Raw genomic sequence first — 20,554 nt, 5'->3', positions numbered from 1 at the left:
ATTTCCGCTTCTTCTGGTGAGTAAACTTTTGTTTCTGCCTGGTTCGTGGTCAAATTTGAAATGTCCTGCCAGGACATGATTATTCTTGGGTGCTAGTCCACTAATTGGCACTGTGGGTATAAATTCCTAATGTAAGGTGGAACCGCACTCCTGTACTCAATGATAAAAGTGGGTTATGTGGGTGCTGAAAAGTCTTCGCGTGCTTACTAGTGTGAGGGTTGTGTGCCAAACTCCCTCCTAAGTAACAGTCATGTAAATACAAGCCCTAGGCAACCCAGGGCTGCTAGTCGCACAGCAATTGGGCAAAACGCCTCTGTAATTTAAATGGAATTTTATCACATGTATTCAAATATTCAAGTTAACATTTATTTTTCAAAGAATAGTATTTTTACTCTTAAACAGTATACATCAAAATTATTTATATGTGCACTTGTTTCTCAAACTATTCATGGTCAAAACGTGAAGCATTTGAAAATATTATCACAACATATTTTCAATACAAGTGAAATAGTAGTAACGATTCATCAATAATTGAAATTCAAAAAACATTTTGTTCACAAGCATCCTTTCCACACTTAATAACCCTTTTCACATTTAATAATCCTTTTACACTCATTTTTGTCACCTTAGATTCTTTTATATTTAGTGTATGTACAAAGTGGGAACTTTCGATACTAGGGTAGAGTTTATACACTTGAGTATAAGAATACATACGAGGCCAGACTTGGAACTATTTCTTTGACTCAAGAATGAGGCGGTACTTTAACAACAATAATTATTGATTAACACTGTAGATAGGAATATTGAAGATTATCTTGACACACGTAGCAAAAGTCTTTAGCACGTAGAAGGCAGCAAGCCATAAGACTGCCATAAGTAGTGAGGATAATCCAAGTTGTGTGGAGATAGTCCCTTCTTTGTGTTTGATGAGGTAGCAAACACCGGGCGAGTTCCGCACCACGTGACCGGCAGGGCGGACTCGCACCGGGAAATCATTCAGGACGCCGACGTTGGAGGCGCCAGGTTAGTGCGTGAATGGAGATATCACAGAGATTTTAGGCAAGGTTGCCGTGTAACAAACAACTCACCATGAGTTTTTCTTTAAATACAGAATGCTGCAGGGCGACTTTTTATGAACACCGAGTGGACCCGCATTTATAAGTGGCGGTAAGACCTGTCACGTAGTTAGAGTGAAGCAGTTACTTATTGCATATCGTATGGCAGTGGTAATAGACTGGTACTTGTTTACCGTTCAGGTGTTGGTACAAAGAGGGAGACTTCCGTTGGACTAGCAACAAGAGTAAAAAAGTAGTTCACAGGACCGTACGTATTTTTTACTTGGCAGTAATATTTTCTTGGATTAAGGGCTAACAGTTGAGCACAGTAATCCATCAGGTGAAACTGTCACCAGCATGTTTTTTTAAGATGGCACGGCTAGGAGCTTGCTTTTCACCCCTGAGAATGTAAATACCTCTTATCTTAATTTCTCTTTCTTTTATGGACTGTTCTGACTTTCACATCTCACATTTTTTGATTGTTTCACTAAACACGGGTGTATTGTGGTGGCGTGTACTTTTGGTCGCTTTTCTTCAGTGTTCACTCCAGCACGTTTTTTGCGAGATGATACCTTGTACATATGGAAATACTTATTAGAGTTCGGTATGTTGTTGTCTTTTAGATCCTGTCGAATCAGCATTTTGAGAGACCAAAGCACTCAAGGACCCTTTGAATTTTGAATTTTGTTTGTACATGTTTAATCCCCTGAAGAAGGGTGCTCTATGTACCCGAAATGCATTGAGTTTTTGTTTTTTGAATTTCAATTATTGATGAATCGTTACTACTATTTCACTTGTATTGAAAATATGTTGTGATAATATTTTCAAATGCTTCACGTTTTGACCATGAATAGTTTGAGAAACAAGTGCACATATAAATAATTTTGATGTATACTGTTTAAGAGTAAAAATACTATTCTTTGAAAAATAAATGTTAACTTGAATATTTGAATACATGTGATAAAATTCCATTTAAATTACAGAGGCGTTTTGCCCAATTGCTGTGCGACTAGCAGCCCTGGGTTGCCTAGGGCTTGTATTTACATGACTGTTACTTAGGAGGGAGTTTGGCACACAACCCTCACACTAGTAAGCACGCGAAGACTTTTCAGCACCCACATAACCCACTTTTATCATTGAGTACAGGAGTGCGGTTCCACCTTACATTAGGAACTTCTAGAAGTTGGCCTGTCTGTGCAGTGACTGTCTGTCTTGTGATTGGCGGGAGCTGGCTGGTGTGCCTGGCTCCAGAAGTCAGGATGGGTCTGCCCCGGTGGTGAATGCCAGATCTGCATGTTGATGGCCGGGGAGGAGTGCACCTGGGACCTGAATAGGGCTGGGCTTTCCCCTCACAATGCTGGCTCCACCCCCTGTGGTGTGTCTAATGTCCCTGACCCATCCTGTGAATAGGCAGAGGGGCTGAGCAAAACAAAGTGCTCAGGAACCAGTTGTATCTGGTTCGCCCCTTGCCTGCACCTTTGTAGACAAAGGATTTCTCTGTATAAAAGAGGGGCTGGGACCCCATAAAAATGTTCTTGTTTGCGGACTTGAAACTGCCAGGGGCGTGCTGCTGCTGGGGCCCAGGGGAAGGCTTGCCTCCCTGGGCCCTGCCCAGCCCCTGGATGCCCTGGAGGACTTCTTTTGGACCCTATCACCTATGAGGACCTTGTTGCTGGAACCCTTTTTGGCTTCACCTTTCTATCCAGGACCTCTGACAGCCTGGAAGCGCTGTATCTTATTTTTAAATGTAGCCTGGCAGCGCTGAGCTGCCCTTCACCCTGAGGGAATCCCCGAGGTAGGGATTCCCCCGAATTTGCCGCAATTGCGGGTGCCCACCCCGCTTATTTTGAGATTTGCAAGCAGGTGCCCGCCCTGCGTTATGCCCTCGTTGTATGTTCATTTAACGGGTTCCCACCCCGTTTCTACTTTTATTTTGGAAACCAGGGTGCCCACCCCTCATTTATGCCCCCGTTAATTCACCGCCACGGCCCTCGCGCCGCCAACAGGAAGCCAGGCACCGTAGTGCCTGACGAGGGGCGGGACTTCCGGTTTTAGAGGGAAGTCCCGCCCACCACCGCGCTGGGATTGGTCCAAAAAGTCCCACGCTGGCCAGAGAAGGAGAAGAGGAGAGCCCCGCGGTGATGGCAGCAAGCCCCGGGTCCCAGGAGGGGGCCCAGGTGAATCCACATGGTGGCAAGGCCGCCGACGGCAGCGCAGGGCTCCCAGGAGCCATGGGGAGCCCCGCAGAAGAAGCAAGCAGCGTCTCTAGAAAGGAAGTTCCCCGCCCGGATGAGCCGGTGGCCCTGTCCCATGTATATAATCTCCTGTAAATTCTGCCCGTGCCTATGGCACATTGTAAAGTGTGTGTTCATTATCTAATGTGTTTGGTATAATACAAAGGCTATTTTATATAACCTTGTGTGGAGTTCCTTTTGTGGGCGGGGGGCTTGGATGTTGCTGCTGGTGGGTGCGTGCGCAAATACTTAACTTACATTGCCTCCGGGGTAAACCTTACTGCTCGTGTCACGCTACCAAGGGGGTGAGCAGGGGTTATCTTGGCATGTAACTCCCTTGCCCTGACTAGAGTGGTGGTTTCTGCCTGGTTTGGGCGCCAGCCTTAGCCAACCGGAAATCCCATTTCTAACATCATGTCAAATCGGAAGTTGTACTCCGAGATTTATGGCTTCTTTGTGGCCTTTTTATCTAACTATGCAGGCCTCCCAAGTTCCACCATTTTTATATTAAACATTCACCGCCATTTTTTTCATAAAGATGCAGGATATTTTTTATAAAAAGATGGGTCACAAGAAATCCCTTCAGTGTAATGAGGTAAAATTGTTTAACATCAAGTGCATAATAGCTAAACAATCCTGAAGGATAGCTGTCAAAGGGTGTAACCAGGCAACGATTATATAAGCCAGGCATAGATATAACTCTGCCCTCAGTTTAGCTAACCGGAATGACGAGGTCTGGCAAGATATGCTCCATGAAGCCAAATTGAGTGATAATCTGTTCTTATGACTCATAGCAGCACAGGGTCACACAGACAATGCAAGAATATACCACCACCATATCCAGTCGAATAGTTGGGTTACTCACTTTGCTACGCTGTATGCCATAACAAATTCTAGTGACCCACCTCTGAGTTCTTCTCAGACGACCCTTATTGAGGATGAGCCAGCAGTTGATATAGGTAAAACAATAAAATAGTTTTTAGCCTTGCAGATACTGCAAGAGCTATCGACTTATTAAAAACAGCCAAGGCCCTGGCCTGACAAAATCCCTGGTGACTTGTATAAAGCAGAACCCCAAGTATAGACAAGCTATACAAACCTATTAATGCCACCTCAGCTAGCTTGGGATTCTCTGATTCATGGAGAGAGGCGTAAATTATCCCGATCCGCGTACCTTTCAGCTATAGGCCAATAAGCCTTCTAGATAATTTACTAAAGATCTTCATACAGCAAGTCCTCTACAAATTATTAAATTGGGTCAGCGAGAAGAACAAATTATATCTCCTCTCCAAGCCAGATTTTGTTCAAAGACCAGCACCTCTGATCAAGTCTTTAGATTTGCTACTCTCTATTGGAAATGTGCTTTATTATCAAGACAAAAGCTCTGAGTGGCTTTTGTCGACCTTAGAGAAGCGGTCGATCTTATTCCACATGACAGTCTGTGGGGAAGTATTGCAAATTTGGACATCCCAGGGAATTTGCTTGAACTTATTGTAGAACTCCATACCAAGAAATATGTCCAAGTCTGGTGGGGCAGTAAGGGAGAAATAACTGATCGTATCCCAGTCATATGGAAGGGGTGCATCCTTGCTCCGTCTTTATTCACTCTATATATGAATGTTGTGGTGAAAGAACTCCTGGACTTTAGGAACGACTCGCCCACTCTAAATAATAGAAAGGATCCCATCCTCCTTTTCACGGATGAATCGCTCCTTATTTCTAAAATGCCAATGGGGCTCCAAATCCTGGATTCTGTAATTCTAGGGGTTTAGAGCTTAATTAAAATGAAACAATGTATATGGTGTTTAGGACTGTCACCATCAAGAACTCTGTCATTCGAACTGGTAGTGAAGTACTTGAGAGAATACATAGTTTAAACTATTTGGGGGTTAAACTAACAGACAAATTTAAATGGGAATCACAATCATTAAGAGAATGCTGTTAAATGAAGACCGATCCAATGCCATTTTAAGGCTGTACAAAAAGACGAGCTCTTGCTCGATATCACCAGCATTGGAAGTTTACCGTACAAAAGCACAAAGCCCCGCGCTTTTTTTACACCAAGGTCTGGGGTTAGTCTGACGTTCGTCAAATGGCTTTCACAGACAACCACTGTACACGGAAGCTGGTTTCTGCACCAGCCATCACCCCCCCCCCCCCCTTAGTCCACTCTTTTTCGACCTATGCCTTAGAAGAATCGCTGATTTGGCTTCACTAAAGCCCCTATTGTACTGGGTCTCCCTTTGGTCTACACCCTAGCTAAGTGACTGTAGAGATTCCCTTGGGGATTTAGTGAATACTACTAATGCCATGCGGGTCCCATGGCTAAAATTTGTATTAAAATAGTTCTAAAGGCTGGGCTTGCATAGATTATGGAATGATCCTAGATTATTTTGCAAAGCTGAGCTTGCCGGCTTATGACCAGCTACTGGGCGTCAGTGAAAAATGGGGAAACGGGTCATGTAACAAACAAGTTTTTAGAATTCAAGATTAGCCATACTTTGAGCTTTTTCTAGACACCATTACTCCGCCATTAGCCAAAAGTTTATATGTGTGCTTCTGGCTGGGCACCTTACCGTTGAGGTTATTTACAAGCAAATGAAAAAAAGATTTGCTTGGTCTGGCTTTAGAGACAGAGGTGCAATCATTTTGTTCTTCCCGGGGTGTCTGGGTCCTCGTCAGAAGTGGATACGACCAATTTGTCAGAATTTCGGAATGACCCGATACTTAGTAGCCCAGAGGATTCTGAAAAGCGAAACTTAACCTCTAATTGTGTTTGCAGTCAGCTATTTCTTAACAAATGTTTGATATACACGTAACAAGTTTTCACCACATACAGCTTCATGGTCATTATTGAGTCTGATTAACATTCCGGATATTGATGTACTGTTTTTATTTACGCAGAAATGTTCAGACATCAGAATGCGTCCTGTACTTTGCCTTTTTTTCACTTATCTTTACAACGTTCATAGAATTGGCACCTTCCAAACATTGTCCTATATGTACTGTATTATGATTTTAACACAATATGATTGTTTTTATATGTTGTGATGTACGTGTATCCATTACGAACATCATGGCTGTAAATTTTTAACATCTTTTCATGCCCTGCGATTGTTCTTATACTTATGCCATATATATATATTTGTATTGTGTTGTGCATACTTTGATTGTTTTTGGATAACTGAATATAGTACTTTTAAACAGTCTACAAAATCTCTGATGTGCAGCTCTGACCCACTTTACAATTGCAATTTCAAATTTGACCACTTAGAAGGCCTCGCTCTCTGTGAATCAAAGAAATACTGGTGTGTGCAACTTTCTCTGTTGTGAAACAACACTTTAAAAAATAAATCACTGTATTGCCATTTCAGTTGTCTACAAAGTGGGGTAAACCATTAGTAGTCTCATGGAAAGACACTCCACCAGAAACCTCAGTGACTAGTAAACTTCTGAGTTTTCTAAATTCTGATAGCAATGGTATGGTTTGCCAGTTGAGGGAAGTACTTAAAGGGTGAGGTAGGAGAAAGCAGAAAGAGCGGCCATTAGAAGATACAAACTGAAAGAGTTAACTGAGTAAGAATGAGTAAGAGTGAGTGCAATTAAGAAAGATTGTAAAAAATAATGAATGGTCAGAGTGAGAATACATGAGACAGAATGAATAAGAATGGGTCAGTGAGTGAGAAAGTATGAGTGGTTCAGAGTGAATGTTACTAAGTAAGTGTCAATTAAAGAGAGAATGAGTGACATAGTGAGTATGAGTTAGAACGTATCAGTGGGTCAGAACAAGAGTGAATGAGAGTAAGTGAAATTGACTGAGTCAGAGTAAAAGTAAGCACATGAAAATTAGTGAGAATGAATGAGTATGAGTGACTGAGAATGCAGTGTGATTTTGTGAGTCTGCTGTGGGACCTTTCATACTGAAGGTAATCCATGGCTTATGGATGCACCTATTCCAAATTGCTGGTGGAGGCTGTTCTCAGCGTGACAGGATCTTGTGAAAAAAAATACTGTCTGTGACAAAATACTGTTCCTACTAGAGGCAATACTTGGCACATGGGGCAGCCATTATAAAATGCTAATACTGGTATACTGGAGGTAATTCTTAGCAAGTTGGCATAGAGGCACCTGTGGCAAAATGCTGATGGTGGCCCAATGGAGGCAATTCTTGGCATAAGGGATGACAGAATGCTGGCCATGAACATACTACAGGTCATTTTTTACAGGTGTGTCACGCATGATATGTGTATGGCATGAATGGCAAAATTATGGCACTGGCATATTGTATGCAATTTGTGGCCTACGGGGGCTTCTGTGACAAAATGCTGGCCCTGATACAACTAAGTTAATATTTGGCATATGGTAGCACCCAAAATACATTTTGAAAAAGTATAATCCAGTCCTGGAGAGCGTCAGGTTTCATTGCCTTGCAACACCGTGATCGTGAATATTTTATGAGTGCTATTTCAGAGCCTATGACTTTTAAGGAAACGGATGTGAAAATTATATTTTAAATTCATTATTTGGCCCCATTTCTAGCAAGGAAATCTCTGGAGGCAATTCCCCACTGCCCTTCCACTTTCAAAGATCACCAGCTGTGACTGAAAGAATAGAATGCAAACAGAGTCTTGATAAGCACTGGTTGTTTTCTACAACTTTCGCTTGGGCCAGACGTTTTGCTTTAGATTTTTTGTAAAATAAATATATTTAGCAGTTCAATGTACACACCGTCCAGACACCTCCTCTATTTCTTTTAAACTTACAGCTTCACTGGCTCCCTACTATGAAAGCTGGCAGTTTTCAAGATTCTGTATTAGTCATCAAGCTCTTCAATATCAGAAACTCCTACCTGAACAAGTTTATTTTTATCATCCATGCATGCTCAGCCAGTATCCATCTGGCCACAATGCCATTCATGCTCTCTACTTCATTCCAGATTAGACCGCTACTCTCTCTTATTTGGCTGCCATGTAATGAAACAAACTTTCTCTATTCCTGGCTCCAAACTCCAGGTTTGTTCTCTTCAAGAAAAATTATATATTAAGCTAGAGCTTTTTCTCGTCGCTCGAGTGAGTATCTTCTGAGCGCCAGGACACCTTTTTTGGGTAACAGTTGTGCTAATTAAATAATTAAATAAAAATGAGTAAAAAGAAACATTTTAAACAAGTTGCATGTTTCGTTATCGCATAGACATAAAAATTATGTGTTGGAATAAAAACGTCTCTTCTGTGATTCGCGGGATAATGCCTTGTAAATGATCAATTAATCAAAATGTATTAGAAGAAAGACATAACTGAAACCAATACAATAGTTCATATTCAATATATTGTCTTATCAATTAATATATGTGGACATAAATACTATAGTATTTTTTCCCACCTCCCTGAGATTTATCAGTACCTTTCTCTTTCCAGTCTACACTAGGGGAATTATTAAATCATGGCAATTGAGGTATAGATACATTAGGTTCCCGGTGCTGGCTGTGTTTTATGTCATAGAGGAATAACAATGTTTTTATGTAATACAAAGAAAAATGAGTAATGTTCCTCTAACACTGTAGTATAGGTTGTATTTAAAATAGACATTGTGTGTGTTATAATAATCTAGTATTATTACATTAACAAAAGATTGTAATAATAAGCAGCCGTATGTCTTTAGTTCCGAATGCAAGTTCAAAATTAATCAGATTAGCCATTTGCTCAAAGTCGTAATGTTAGAATTCTGTTTTGCTTTGCAATATTTTAAGGTTACTCTCTAGAGTGCAGCGTTAGCAAGTGGTTGTAATATTGTAAGCAATATTCTTATTAAGTTATTTCAACAATCTGTTTTTTTTTTCTCCATTTTCTGTTGTGTATAAAAACATTCCCAGTCCGTGAGTGGAACAAACATAAAGGGCAGCACCTTTTCCTGTTACTAGCGACTCATCTCCGTTCACCCAAATAAGCAGCACATTTTGTGCAGTACAAATCCCACAGGTTTATTGTTGAGCTGAAGTGCAATTCTGAAGTATGACTCCCTTCTGTTTTTTAGGTCTCGCTTTTAGACAGCTCATGCGCAGTCTCGAAGAGACATGATGTTAATACGTCGTGGGCTTACAGCCTGCCCATTGCTTTTCATTTGTTTCTTCGAGTGTCCTCTAAAAAGCCTTGCTTGCAAGTGGCTAAACTTTTCTAGTTGCCCTCCTTTTCGTCGGTTGTTCCCTCCCATGGAGCACCGTCCCATTACTTGTAGCCGTGCAATTGTCCATTTTAGCAACTGCTTTAGGAACATCTTTTTTCTTTGTCTAAGAGCACTTCACACGAGTGCTTGTGTTTTCACTCGATCCGAGCTTGTTCTTATCTCATAAGATTTGCTGTTCATTGAAAGACAGAGATCAAACGTCAGACGCTGTTTCCCCAGGGCGCCCGTTTAATTTTCTTTCTCTGACTTCAGAGTGAGAGAACGCATCCCCTAGCCCCTCACTCATCGCTGCTTACCCCCTCATTGCTTGCCACCTCCACCCCTTGTTTATTTATTAAGGAGTATCTGGGTGCTGCTGCATTTTGGTTGTTTTTAACAAAGTCATTATCAGAGCAATGGCTGAATTGCAAACACTTGTTTTTTCTTGCCATCGTTGGCTGCACGCTCCTCTGTCCTGCTAGTAAAGGCTGATGCCGGCTGTCCCCACCCCATCCCTTCACCTCCCACCTCTAGGCTGCAAGACATTCTTCCAGTTCCATCTGCCGCTGCAATCACCACTACCCCCGCTGCTGCATGTGATTTCCCCCTTACGCTCGCCTTTTGCTGTAGATAATAGCCCGCCAAGGATGGGGTCTGGAATGCACCACTTGGTGAGACCAGAGGGATAAGGAAGAACAGTCCATAAAGCACATGGCCTTTCATTCAAACCAGAACCAGGCATGTCACCATATATTTTTATTTGTATACCATACTGCTTCATTGATAAAAATCAGCAACGCAGAAATGGCAGTAACACATTAAATGGAGGCCCAAGCACCACCCTTCATCGATGTTCCCTTTGGTATGATTTGCTGCTTAGTGTAGTCTGCATTGTTACGATCTATGGACATAAGATGAGTAACACCAGTGCACACAGGACTTGTTTTTCGTTCTGGCATTGCATTGCTTCTAAATAATATTTAACTCTACAGCAGTCTTCTTCCTGGTTTAACAGCGGTTACAAAGTCATTTTGATCTGGCTCGGAGCATGCTTTTTGAGATAAGCACAATTAAGTTTTATTTCACCAAAACTAGGCAGCTGTGTATTTATTTAGGCATTTAAAATGTATGCTTTCCATTTCCGTGCTCCTAAAGCTCATCAGCAACAGCTGACTTGCAGTGACAATGACTATTGCTTACTTCCAAATGGATATATAATTAGATGCTTTAGTCACCTATAAAATCAGTTCCGATAAACTAAATGGAAGGGGAAGGCTAAAAGACAGTACATTGACATCGGCAATAACTCTAGGATTCCCGAGACCGATTGTCTTTGCCAATGCCTGTTTTATGTGGATTCAGCTGCCGGCATTTGGAGTACGAATAACAACAGATAATGGTGTCTTTGCAAAGGTTGCTTAGGGTTCCATAGAGCAGCAGGAAATATGAGAAGAGTTTGTAGGAGCTGCTCTGAGCTCCTCCTACTAAATTTCACCTTACACATAAAGAATGCACTATGTGCTACAGTTGTGGGTGCGGCCAATGTTCTGGATACTTTATTAAATGGATTAAGCTTGTTTTTTATAGCGTTCAAAGAGAACCTCACCACATTATTATTCACAGCAATAAACTGCAGAGTGCAAGTTAGGATGGATGGAATTCCTAGGTAGTGTATGAAAAGGAGAAGGCCTAGAAAGAGTTAATGTCTGCCACAGTAAAATAGATCACTCCACTCTTTTGCATGCTGCCTCCCAGACATCTGCCCCTCATTTTGCTGTTTCTCCAGCCAAGCTACTTACACACAGCTCTAATGTTATTTCTTAATAGCAAAGCCATGCAGCCGGAAGAATGAAGTCCGTGAGAACTGGCACTTCATTGATTGTGATTACTGCAGTTTAGAAAAGGATCCAATATTACTGCCAATTAAATCAGTGTTAGGTTTATATGTTAAACTTGGACGAGGAGAGGGGCCTATGAAGGGCAGGAGGAGAGGCTTTAACCCTGTCAGCGTTCACCTACCCAAACTCCACAATTTACCTGTAGGATCTATGCACATGGTGGTCAGTATCACTTTTGTATCAGACGTGTCTGTTGGTTACTGTTGAATGACTTCTCCTAGCCTGTCCCAGGATGATTCCCTGAACTTATCTAAAGTATCTTTACTCTCCCAGTACTACCAGCGTGAGTTTCCACTTTCCTGATGCATTGTGAGTAGCTGGGTGCCTCAAGCTCTCATCTTGCCCTCTCTAATTACGAGATGCATTGCTTGTCATATTGGTTATTGTGATACTATTTCTAATTCAAGATTAAGGGTGTATGAAATGCGCATTATTTGCTATTGCATAACTATGCAAAATTCCTGAAAAACTATGCGTAATTACGTGAAATGCGAAAAATGCATTTTCTGCTATATTTTAGCTTAAAATACGTCTTTGAATCCGTTTTAAACTCAAGGGCACATTTCATGCTTAAAAAGTAGTGCACAAAACTCAAGTACCGCCATCCGCAACCACTCGCGTGCTGGTCCTTTGCGTTGTTCCTATTAGCTCATAGTAAAGTTTTACCGCAGACAGCCATGAATTATATCACATAATAGCAGAACTTTGTGTAGCAAGCGTAACGGACGTTTCCTCCAAAGCCTACTGTAAATCTGTCACCCCCCCTATTTTATAACTTTGTTAAAATAATGCCTTTCTATAATAAAATGCTGCATAAACTGCTTTGTGAATAATAGTATGTGTAAGATGTTCCTTTTTATACAAATAAGAAATATCAACAGTGTCTGATGTTTTTCTTCCCAAGATGTTGTACTTTCCTTAACTTACACAGTAAGACTTCCTGATGCAATACTTTAAGTAAAAGCGCCATTTACAATAGTTGGTTCAGAGCATTAATCTGGCCAACCATATGTAACAGAACTTTATCAGTGTGGCCTGGGTGCACCCAAAGGCAAAGTGACAGGAGGCCTCTCGGACTGCAGGTGCAGAATTGATGCATCACTTGAAATCTACGAGATGCCCAATTACAAAACATTTCGCCTTGGTCGTGCAAATGCACACCTTCACCAATGTAAAGCTGTTGTAAAATGAATTTGGGTATTTACTGATCTTAAAAAGAGGTCATCTCTGCAATCTCACTTTATGTAAAACTATCAGCCCCCCCCCCCCAGCGTTGCCTGGGGCAGAAGGGGGCTGGGGGCAGCATTTTCGGATTTTGTGCAGTCCCGGCCGGGCCCCCGCCCGCCCCGACATTGAGTAGACCGCCTCCCGCCCCCGCCCGCCTGCCTCCCGCCCCCCTGCCTCCCGCCTCCCGCCCGCCTGCCTCCCGCCACCCGCTCGCCTGCCTCCCCCTTACCTGAGCCGCGCTCCGGACTTAACCGCCACTCCCGGGCCCCCGCCCGCCCCGACATTGGCCAGACCGCCTCCCGCCTCGCCTTACCTGATGCGCCGCTCCTCCCCGAGCTCCGGACTTCACCGCCACTCCTCGCCGCTCGTCACCGCTCCTCCCCTGTCGTCATCACGCACGTCGAGGTCGCGGTCAGCACTACGTCGCGGCCGGCGCTAGTTTTAGGGGACTACTTTGTTTATACATTTTAATTTTTTAATTTACGTTTTATTTTCATTTTATGTCTCCTATGTCCATCTACACACCCTGAGGATTCCAACAATGTATTGGGTGTGTGGATTGGCGCTGTGGTTCCCGAGTTTACCTTGCCAAAAGGTTTCTGTTCTCTCTTTATAATAGTAGTATAGATGAGGTTCTGAGAACCAATGGAGATTGGCTATTGCAAAAGACAAGGGTCCTATGCTTATTTGAGAATTTTCATCAGAACAATAATATGGCAGTCCTGCCATCGTGCCTTGGACATCTCCTTGATCGTGTATACAGATGACTCCGTGGAGCATCTAACTGGGCCATTTGGATCACCCCTCCGCCAAGTATTACTTTACCTCTACCCTTGAAACCCCGTGAGGTCCAACCAACATTATACAGATGACTCCGTGGAGCATCTAAGCGGTTTTACTCCCGCCATCCTGCGGTGCCGTTCCAACCCGCTTGGCCATTTGGTTCACCCCTCCGCCAAGTATCATTTTACCTCTATCCTTGAAACCCCTTGAGGTCCAACCAACATTAAGGAACAGATGATCCTATAGTCTGCGGTATCCCCGCTTGTGTAGACCCGCTAATGAAATTCCCAACGTCGGAACGTTGGCATCAACGTGTTTAACCAGGCAATTGTTATTCAAATTAGTCCTGATGATGATCCCACTCACCTAGGAGCTAGGGATCAAAAAGACGACTGTTTTTCAAACAATACCACAAATTAACCAATGAATGAAATTGATGTGGATTATTATTGTATAGAGCTTGTGGTACTATATTCTATAGACAAGCCTATATTGGCTCCAAAGTGTTTGCCTGACTATTTCAAAATCTTGCTTTTGACACTAGTCTTTTGTCTTTTCCTCCCACCTTCTTCCTTTGTGTGGTACAGGATTGTGCCCTTGTATTATTGTGTGTTTATATATTCCTTGTATTTATTCTTGACAACCAAGTGAATTAAAATCCTTTGTCCGGCTGGACACTGGTAAAACATATATAGTACTTATTGTGGTCTATATAATATTATTGTTCTGATGAAAATTCTCAAATAAGCATAGGACCCTTGTCTTTTGTAATAATTGATACCCTTGGTCCAATGCTACCTAACGGGTTCCCTTGTGTATAATTTATATAAATGTGGAGATTGGCATCATAAAATAATGCAGTTATGTTGCTTTCACTGTTACATTTTTTCACAAATGTTTTTTCATTTTATTTCAGGCCACCTCCTAGCCCCTCTGGCACAATGACCATAACAGCGGGACATGCTCAGTACCACTCTGTTCCAGTTTATGAGATGAAGTTCCCAGACCTTTGTGTGTACTAAATGCAATCCAGCACCCAGTTGCCATCTGGATTAAATTATGAAACGAGATGTGTTTCCAGAGGGTGTTAACTCTAGCTGCTTTACTACAATCAAATCGACCCTAATGAATGCTCAGACAGCCTGGAATGTTGTCCAAATTCCAACCATTAGTTATTCATGTTAGATTTTTTAAATATTTAGTTTGAACTTTCGTTCATCACTCATAGGAATTTGATTAGACTATCTTGAGCAAACAATACCACTAAGTTTTACCCGGGATGGAAAAAAACAATTGTACTGTATATTTACAACCAAGAGTATATATGTGAGGATGGATAATGTCTGCACTCCCATTCACCTATCTCCCTCCAATTAGTTATTGTAGCATTAATATTGTCAGATTCTGACTTGTCATTCATTGTTATATTGCATGCATGTGTTTATTCTTTTACTTGCCCCAGTTACAATTCTTCATCCCGAAGCACCATGCCACCAACCCAGTTTCCCCCAACTCAATACGGTTGTGTTGTTCTCCCTATGCGTTAGCACTTTACACATTTGGTATCTGCTCCTCTAAGGGGAATAAGTGGTGCAAAAGTTGACTTCCCTGTGAAATGGACCTAACATTTTCAACAATGAACATGTCGTATGGACTTCTTTGATTAGTCATGAAAAAACATCTACGTGTAGTTCATGCTGTGCTTGATATCTATCTCCATATTGTTATTGTGGGAACGTAAGAGCCACTGCTCAGTTTCTATACAAATACAATACACATTTACCAGCCCTATTATTTTTATGTATCCCCGTCCCCCAGATCCATTTGTTTACTTTGAATATTGTGAAATTTACAGAGTATGTGGTACTGGAATGTCTTTCTAGGGAGGACACTATTATACTGGACAATCGATGATGGAGCCAATGAACTCCTTCTAATGATGACTGTTGTGGTCTGTTCATTGTGAGCAACATTCACAGTTCGAGGTGGGTGCTTGACCTCTAATTTGACAAATATGAACTGGGGTTAACACATCATTTTGTTTAACATGAAGACCTCCTCATTCTTGTCATTTCTCTGCGACATCAGCTATCTCTTGTCGTGAGGTTTAGCTCCTATTAATGGCTCATGTTTCTGCACCACAGAGGGCACGGTTTGAACCCTTGAGGCTGTTTACTAAACATAAATAACCCCAGACTTACACTACACTTACACTTACACTAACACTTGAAGCTTCTCACGTATGATGTTCCGCTGAATACCTAGCAGGAATGTTCACAGGTTTATGCCATTATGTGATGACTGCTTGCTAAGGATGACTTGTTCCTTCACTGTTTTCAGTTCATGACTAAAATATTCTTCAAAGAATAAGTTTAGCTCGTTTCCCTAATGATAGAGTGGCCCAACACTTTTGTTACTATGGGACTTTTTGACAGTTTTCTTGCTCCTTTTTTTAGTTCTATACAGATCAGCACTTCTTGGAGTGGGTGGGGAGGGGAACTAGATAACATTTTGCTTTTGAGCATATAGTTTCCAACTTGAACTTAAATTTCAAAGTGTTCTTCCTCTTTCTTCCCTTTTAATGTCCTTTTCTCATGCTGTCTGATATTTCAAATTGAGTTTGTTAGATATTTTGTTCTGATCATTAATCACAGTGAGCCCAAAAGTATCTGGGAGGTGTGCATCCTGCTGCTGTATCTGAAAAAAGAATCAGGGTCCTTATATTTTAAGCTCTGCAACAAGTTTTCATCTACTATTATCCCAAAGGGAATCGGTGTTTAGTCCAGGACTGTGAAGAAATTTGCCAATAAACGTTTCTACTTTGCCTGCTGATATTGCCCCTGACAGCTTGAATGTTAGCACCTGACCCAACACACTCTTCTTTAATAGGCTTTTTATGAGATTTAGGGAATGCTGCTTTTTGTATTGTCCAGATTTGTGTAAGGGCTTACTTATTTACAGATCACTTGGGTTAATGGTGTGAAAGACAAAAGTTTAGTGTTTCTTTCATCGATTCATTCGATCTTCTGACTACCAGCCTGCACCTTGTTCTGTGATTAGAGCAACAATCCAATTTCACCATCTAGTTCTGCTTGTTTAGAATTGTAAAATAGTTTAATCTCCTGACCAGTTTGGAGAGAGTTCCCATTATGATCCCCATTTCAATACTGAATGGTCAATGTTCATGGGAAAAACGAATGCTGGTTCTGGATGTTAGTCGGCCGATCCTTTTGTTGCGAGACAGCCAACCATTCTGTTGCTCCATGCAAAGTATAAAACATTGCAAGAAACCTGTGGAGCAATCGGGGACCCCATCATTTCACAGTTGTTTCACAGTTATTGGGGCGTATGTAATGTTTGATGAAATCTAGTTGGAGATTAAGTGAATGTCATGGAAGATATCAACCATCCTCACTTGTAATGTACATGAAGATTATTTTAACCAGTTTATCATTGAAAATAATATATTTGTTGAGTGTTTTATAATGGTTAATGTGGATCTGTTTTTAAAGACTGTTTTATTATTGGCTGTGACTGTGCCCTTTGACTTCAAGTTTGTACTGGTCCGCTAAGTTAAAGAAATTGAGTTGTGCAATATGAAATCTTTGCTTTTCGTGAGTCACTGTTTAGGAAATATAAATCATTTTTATTGTGGAGATAACAAGTCAAATTTAAACTGAAAATGTATGTAGCAGCTAGTTCAACTGTATTATTCTAAATGCAAACCATTAAAGGAATAGATTGTATGAAAAGTATCAATACAAATTAGTGAAATAGTATTTTTGCTCTATTTTGCAAACGGAAGGCAAGATTTGAGACCCGCTGTAGGTCAACATTATATTTTCTAGTCCTTTGTAAATAGTGAACATTGCTCCTGTGATGTAATTCAATAGATTGCATTTCACTAAAAGCAGTTTTACAGATCTCTCACATTTTGTTCCCCTAATGTGTACAGTAGAGGAAAATTTAGTTCGTTTTTAGAATTCTGTGTGTGAATTCTGTATATTGTCAGCAGTCTGTTTGTCAGTCATTAGACATACAAATAAGTCAGGAAGTTATTACCAAAATGTTTACGGTGCATGTGTAGATACCTGGTATGTGATACAAGCTTTGCAACAGTAATAGGACTGCCGTTGTCCTTCATCAGCACTTGCATAAAGATAAACTTTTAAAAAGAAACTATTCTGCTATCAAAAAAATCCTAAATCTAAATTAGAAACATATTTTCCAATGTTATAATTTGTGACCGCTTTTGAACATACTGAAGTTGGAGGAATATCCACTAGGAAAGATGCTCTTATTTCAGAGGTAAAGTTCACGATCAAGGCCTACAGGACATCAAAAGCAAGAGGTATTCAAAGGTGATGTCAGTTGATACCAGTAAAACTATGCCAAAGAGGATTAAATAGTAACAAAGTCGACCATTTAATTCTGGGTTGTCAATTTAAAATAATTATTCAGCGGGACATGGTACCAAATATTTTATACTTGTTCACACTATAGTTAAGTAGCTACCTGCTTCTACATTGCGTGCAACATTTCTTTGTCAAAGTATGCACGTCTTTGTGTGTTGCATTCTACATTAATTTACATTTTTCTCATTTAAATATAAAACATAAGTGTTTTATTTTTACGTTCTTAAAAATATGTGAACAACATACATTTTTAGTTATACATTTCCTTGGTCTTGTAGTCACTTTATACATGGTGCGGAACCTTTTTTTTTACCCGCAGCCTTTATCATTGTATACTGCTGAGTCTTTACGCATGCTGTTGCCATTCTTTGCAAAGATTACCAACAGGTTACTAGAACTTACTTTTCATCTAAATGTTGTCTTTAATTAAAGGCACTGTGAAGTTTTCTAGTCTAATAAGTAATGGAATCAAACATTGAATTAATATTCTATGAGAAATAGACGGGTAACTGTAAATTGAACAAAAAAAATATCAGTCAGTGAATAGTCTTAAACAAGTGAAGATTTGGATTCATCACAAAATGTTTGTCATTTTGTGATTTGATATTTTTTATTGTATACCATGAGATGGAACCCTTTCCCAGTTGAAAATTTAACCTCATTAGATGGATGGGGCATTTTGAGCTTTTTTAACATCTGCATTCAGGTAGGACTGTGTCCACTTAAGAAATAACATAAATTAGGTAGGTTATTACCATCGTTTATGCATCTACACCCTACAGCTCACAGAGATACTCGTGAAGCTTTTGTCTTTAAAGTGGTGTACATACACCTGAAAAACAAATTTAAAATATCCATGATTACCAAATAAATATGTTAGAGTAAACCAATGGATTCATTGACATCCAGTGGTTGCTTCCCCTGTATTTTAATTATAAATCATATAGTGTGAATACATGGAAATCCAGTTAAATTTAAATCTAGGCCTTTGTGGGATTACTAATACAATTAATCCCAATCTATTTTGGGTTTCATTATGGTTCCTAGTGGCAATAAAAGAGAATAGGCACAAAGGCATACCCATCCCTGTGTTTTCTCTAATATACAGTACATGTGGAAAGTGAGACAAATGAATTATTGGTGTAAAGGGTACACTTCTTTATTCAGCAAGACGAAGCCTGTTAATACTTGACAACTTTTTGACAGTTTAATTTAAAATATTGTAATGCCATAAGTATGGAAATGTTTGCGCCCCATGCCATTTGTAGAAATGAATCAGCATGGTATAATCTGTGAATGTAGGGCTTGAATTGCCATCTTTTTGTCAAACGTCATGTGTTATGGTGCTGCACTTCTCATAAACCCATTAAACAGTTGGACATCATTGGAAATACCACATTTTAGATGCACTGACTTATTGGATCCTAGAGCCCAGCTGTATTTTTTTTTTTTGTAAGGCATTTTCCAGATTACATCCAGTAAATTTCAGAATTCAATTTTTGTAAATTTCAGCTGTGTGTATTTGTTTTTAAAATCATGGATTCATTATTTGTGTTATTTATTTTTTTGTTTTAATAGGTTTGCATTACGACAGTATAATTCGGAATGAAATGTATCTCTGTCCCCAGCAGAATTGTATCCTAATATAATAGAGCGACATTTTTTGTTTAAAAAAACAATTTAAAACAAGAGACCATTTGTTTTACCAGCTGTAAATTGTGCGATAAAACTACCTGCACATACCCTAATCGTAACTTCATTTCACAAGGATTTTTTTTATGGCAGATGTGGGTACTTTAATAGTAACACATTTCTACTATACGAGTTTAGGAACACACTTAACTGCTTCGACGTTCATTTATTTGGCAGTTTAGAACTGATTTACGTGTCTTACTTTTGCCTTCATTCCTCTAATTGCCGCTGTATGTATTTCAAAGGAAGAGAGGCTTGGGAAAGATTTCACTATAAAGGGATATAAAAGATGAGGCTAAAAGTTTTACATCTAAATGTAAATGCTATTGATTCGAAGTAAAGTGGATTACTGGTGGAGTCTGCTAGGACCTCTCCGTTATTTAAGCTGTACTCTGAAACACCAGCCCAGAGCTGAAACACTCCATTTATATACTGCACAATGATTGTTTCTGATTTGTTAATGTGATGTATGCTTATGTATCCAAATGCGTTTCGTTTTACAGTTGCTCATTTCGGGTTTTCTCACTCGATGTTTTAAAAGGAAATTAAGTAGATGGCTAGCCATTTACAAATATCTTAAAATCAGAGTATGCGCCAAAAGCTTTTTAGCAACGTCAGTCAGCTGAGCTGATAAATGTTTTGTTTTATTGCCCTATGTCTTGTGTGACGATAAGTAAAAACCCACTGTGCAATCAATATTTAAGCAATAAACGTGAACTGCTATATCAGAAGCATTACGTTGGTCTTTCGTTTTTAATTGTATCTTGTGTGTATTTATTTGCAATGTAACTCTACATAGCCTTGCATTTCCCTGCTTTGCTCTTAATAAAAAATATGCTTTCTGTGTTTTATTCTATCTTATATTTGAACCGATATTCAGTAATAGTTCTCTTCATAATCTGTAGAAGTCACAGAAGAAATGCTACTTTTCCTCGTATGTTCCTTCATAGCTGACACTTTTATTTTAATGAGGTGATGTTAATATCGGATTGCTGATTCTCCAACAGTCTTTAGAGTGTTCATTTTATTAATGCACACCCCAGTGAGCACTTCCACCAGCGTTTCCCTGGGCATGACCAGACCTTGGCGGT

At 40.2% G+C, this 20,554-nt stretch overlaps 1 protein-coding gene across 1 annotated transcript in view; it reads left to right on the top strand.

Moving 5' to 3' along the window:
- The window catches only part of EFR3A (EFR3 homolog A), a 1,274,477-nt gene extending 1,254,280 nt beyond the window's left edge, over positions 1-20,197 (top strand). The window contains exons 24-25 of the mRNA XM_078686747.1: positions 14,273-20,012; positions 20,050-20,197. Coding sequence (XP_078542873.1) covers positions 14,273-14,378 — 106 coding nt within the window. The 3' untranslated portion in view covers positions 14,379-20,012; positions 20,050-20,197. The remainder of the gene's footprint in view (positions 1-14,272; positions 20,013-20,049) is intronic.
- Positions 20,198-20,554: the final 357 nt, after the last annotated feature.

This window comes from Lissotriton helveticus, chromosome 4_1, assembly GCF_964261635.1.
Source record: "Lissotriton helveticus chromosome 4_1, aLisHel1.1, whole genome shotgun sequence".
Classification (NCBI taxonomy): Eukaryota; Metazoa; Chordata; class Amphibia; order Caudata; family Salamandridae; genus Lissotriton; species Lissotriton helveticus.
The sequence above is the reverse complement of the archived record's forward strand: the minus strand, read 5'-3'. Positions and strand labels throughout refer to the sequence as shown.